Genomic DNA, 4,318 nt, shown 5'->3' with positions numbered 1-4,318 from the left:
GTGTGACTGCTTCTGTGAGGTTAGAAACGCCACCGCTCCAGGCACCGGGGCGGCTCAGAGGGCTCAAGTCCAACTCTTGATTTCCGCTCAGGTCATGATCTCACGGTTCGTGCATTCGAGCCCCACGTCCGCTCTGCGCTGACAGTGCGGAGGCCGCTTGGGATTCTCTCTCCCCTGCGCGCGCGCGCGCGCTCTCTCTCTCTCTCTCTCTCTCAAGATAAACAGACATTTTTAAAAAACGCATCACCTCACTTTATTTCCTTAACTCTTGTGATTGAATCTTCCTCAGACTGATGACTTTTGTGCTGTGTCCATTTCCAGGAAGCCTTTCTGCTCTTCTGCGATCAAAATGGGGGCCAATGAAGGAGCCCACCATCAAGTTTTACACCAAGCAAATCCTGGAAGGCCTCAAGTATCTCCACGAAAACCAGATTGTGCACAGAGACATCAAGGTACTTGCTCGTCTGAGGCAGCGAGGTTTCCTTTGTGCGTCTCGGACCACATGAGCTGCTGGCTGGCAGTGTCGGTGGACCGACCAGCTCAAAGAAGGGGACGCGTTGAGCACGAAGGCCCTCCCAGTGCCAAGTCTAGTCTTGCTAGATACTTGTGACCATTTCTTAGGGTACACATCTGTTTCAGGTCACCTTGTTTAAATCTGCCCTTCAGCAGTTGATATTTTTTCTTTTCTGAAGGGCGATAATGTTCTGGTGAATACCTACAGTGGCGTGGTGAAAATCTCGGATTTTGGAACCTCCAAGCGTCTTGCAGGAGTGAATCCGTGCACCGAGACTTTCACAGGTAAGCAGGACAGGGCTTGGTGCGGGCGGCCGTCCTGGAGGCGAGGTTACCAAGCGCCACAGCAATCGAAGTGGATGGCGTGTTGTCCCCAACTTCAGATGGTTTGAGCTTTGTCGCCGTGGTGCAGCACTATTGCCACAGCTGTCTTCGTTGTCTTCCGAGGTTGGGTGGTTGTGGAGCTCCGCTTGAGGCTTCCCGAGGGTTNCGGGTCTTCTAAGTTAAGGTCATGGGCACTTCTGAATCACACTAACCCTCAGGCAACCAACTCGTTAGGGTGTTTTCCTGGTGTGTCCTAAAAACTAGCCTGTCACCTTCTGAGTTCTGGTGCCTTCTGGTACCTGGCGCTTCGATGTGGTTCTGTTTCCAAGGGAAGATAATTGTTCTGGGGAACATGGTCTTGGAAGTGGCTTTGAGGAGTTGGATTTTCTTCGCCCATGTGTCAGGGATGGAATCATGGAACTGTTTAGAGGGACTGGATTCCAAGCGTGGTATAAAATTAGCTGCTAGCTTTCCATTTAGAAGACCGGGGAGTTGAATGAGGTTCAAAAGCTACCTGTGGCTTTTTGAAATTCCTGCTTAAAAGGAATTGATCCCTGGAAAGAAGTACTGATTTTGAATAAGGAGAGGTTTATGGTCCCCTAAGGTGTAATAAAAGTATCACAAAGATCTTGCTTTGGAATTAAGACGCAGGGCTTAGAATATTGTGGCTCTGCTCGCCGTCCCCAGAGCACTGAGCTGTGGAGTGGACAGGTTTGGCCTTGGTCTTAGTGAATAATGTCGCTTTGCTTCAACAAGAGGGTATTGTATGTCAGTCACTAGACGCCCACGGTGGAGACACACTCCTGTCTAAAGAGAACTTTTATTTGTCAGAAATGGCATCTCACTGGTAACACCAGAGGAGATACACGCATCTCACAGTGGGAAAATATTACGCCAAGGACTCCACCAGAATCTCACAAAGAAAGAATGTGTTGAACTTCCATTTATTGTTTCTGATAAAAATATACGTGCATTGACATGTATCTGCGAGTACGTATGTATGTATGAGTGGCACGTTTATTACCCTAATTGAAAATGACTTCTGTCCTCCTCTGTGGAAGCCACCAATTAGCGTGGCAATATGTAGCAAGAGGGTCTCTGATATGACAAGGAGTTATTTCAAAACAGAAAACCCCTGACAATTTATCTCGTAATTAGCATCCCCAAGGAGAAGAAAAATTCACAAAGAAAATGCATGTATAATTCATTATTGCATATCACATTTTCCCAAGTAATTGACTTCAGGAGGCATGAATTTTGCATTGCAAAATAATGCCGGGGTGTTTGGGGGATAATAAAGAAGGGGTATCATTTTGGGTAGGAAATGCCCCTGCATATCATTACTCTTCGCAACACAAAGTGGTTCTGTAAAGAGGTCCCAGCCGGTTGGTGCAGAGTCCTGCTTGGAAGCCTGAGGAGGTGGCGTGGCTTTTCCAGGCGGATGCCCGGAGGCCATCGGAGCCTGGAAAGGGGTTGAGAGGCTCAAGCAACTTCTGGGGCTGAAACCTCCCCTCCCGTGTTCTTCTCNACTGCTGTGAAAATTCACATGCAAGCCTTGGTGTAGATCTAAGCTTTCATTCATCTTGGGTAGATGCCTAGGAGTGGGTCCTGGGAAAGGAACTCTGTTCTGGTCTATGGCTCTGAACATCGTCGGTTCAAATTCTGGCTCAACTGCTTACTAGCCTTGTGACTCTAGGCATGTTACTTAACCTCTCTGTGCCATAGTTTCTTAAGTAAAATGGAGATGTTCATAGTACCTAGATCAGAGGGTTTGTGTGAAGATTAAATGAGTTAATATTGGTGAGGTGCTTGGACCCGGTACCTGACTGTACAACTGAAGTATTTGTTAAACAAATAAATCAAATAAATACTAATTTGCCCTTAGAAGATCCCAGGTTATCAGAGCTGGCAGGAGTCTTTGAGAGAATCCAGTTCCTGTGGGTAACAAACACGTTGAACCTGTCAGCCTCAGAGGGTGTAATCATAAAAGTCCCCTCCTCTCTCCTCCGCCCGGGTCAGCGGTCCTTTCCTGAGCTTTATCAGCCACCCTCAGACAAGTGAGAGCAAATCTTAGTGACGCTTCGAGAAGCANGTCACCTTTGGCTCAGGTCATGATCTCGCACTTTGTGAGTTCGAGCCCCACGTCGGGCTCTGTGCTGACGGCTCGGAGCCTGGAGCCTGCTTTGGAATCTGCGTCTCCCTCTCTCTCTGCCCCTCTCTCACTTGTGCTCTGTGTGTCTCCCTCTCAAAAATAGACAAACATTAAAAAAATGTGTTAAAGGGGCCACACTAATGTACTTGGCGACACTCTGGTCATCATTCCGGGGATAGCGCCCTCCCCCGTCCCTGCAGGACTGCCGGTGGGCGGCATGCAGTCCCCAAGTCTTGTCTCACCCGCCCCCCACCGCCCTGCCTGCTCCCCAGCTGTGGGAGGGGGAGGAGAGCGGCACAGCAAGCGGTCACTGGGCTGCTGCTGTTCTAACCTGGATCTGTGTACCCTGGGCCTGGCTTGTGGTGACCGGCCACGCTTTCCCGCCAGGCGCCTCGTAAGTCCCACGTCACGGGCAGGGGCCTGTCTTTTAGCTGACTGCCTCCTCCCCGCCCCCCCTTTACCCCTCACATCGGACACAGTCTGCCAGGTTTTTCTCCTGAGGGGTCCAGGCCACGGGAGATGGCCTTTGAGCAGGATGCCTCTCACAGAGACCCTAAAGCAGTGTTGCTGCAGCGGCTCCCACATCTGCTGTCCAGGGTTCGTGAATCTTCCACCCACTGTCAAGAGGGCGTGGCCATGCCCCCGGACCCCGCAGGCCGCTGCCGTAAGCTGCTTTTGCTCCCACGGGAAGCAGTCCTGTGTGCAGCGTACTGGCGGGGGACACACGCCTATGGAGCCCTGCGTGGGCCCAACGACGAGCCCTCAGACGAAGTGGTGTCCCCACCTACCAGGCCCGTCCTTGGGCGGGGCATCCAGGGAGGCACCGGAAGCCTCCCGTTTCTCTTTTCTGTGCTTCATTAATAGGAAATGTGGAAACTCTGGGCTCTAACAGTACTTTCCAGGGCCTGCAGAAAGCGCTTATGCCTGTGCCCTCCTTTGAAGTGTGACATTCCTGAGTGAGTGTTGAGTTGCCTGAGTCGCCATTTAGGGCACAGCCCTTCCTGGGCTCCTGTAATGAGACGGCAGACCTTCCGGCAGAGCAGTGTCTGAAGACGTCACTTTCAACGTCCCCCACCACCAGTCTCTTCTCTCTTGATCTTTTTAATCCCTTGATCTGGGTGGAAGGCCCCTGGGCTAGGGGCCTGCGAGCTGTGTGGCCACTTGTATCAGACCCCCTTTGAAACGTGCACCTGTCGTCCATCTCTCACCCCTTGCCTTGGTGTCTGTCTTTTGTCTTGGCACCGCAATCGAAACTTCTAAATTACTGTCCCATGCCATGTGTTTTCTTTGCTGGTAATCTGAAAATCCTGCTTGGGCCATTCTTCAGGA

At 51.1% G+C, this 4,318-nt stretch overlaps 1 protein-coding gene across 1 annotated transcript in view; it reads left to right on the top strand.

The window, feature by feature from the left end:
• MAP3K15 (mitogen-activated protein kinase kinase kinase 15) overlaps nt 1–4,318 on the top strand; it is a 130,449-nt gene that overhangs the window by 107,261 nt on the left and 18,870 nt on the right. The window contains 2 exon segments of the mRNA XM_077769493.1: nt 322–452; nt 693–798. Of these exon segments, the coding sequence (XP_077625619.1) occupies nt 322–452; nt 693–798 (237 nt within the window).

Source organism: Crocuta crocuta, unplaced genomic scaffold (genome assembly GCF_008692635.1).
Source record: "Crocuta crocuta isolate KB4526 unplaced genomic scaffold, BGI_CrCroc_1.0 scaffold312, whole genome shotgun sequence".
NCBI classification, from domain to species: Eukaryota; Metazoa; Chordata; class Mammalia; order Carnivora; family Hyaenidae; genus Crocuta; species Crocuta crocuta.
The sequence above is the reverse complement of the archived record's forward strand: the minus strand, read 5'-3'. Positions and strand labels throughout refer to the sequence as shown.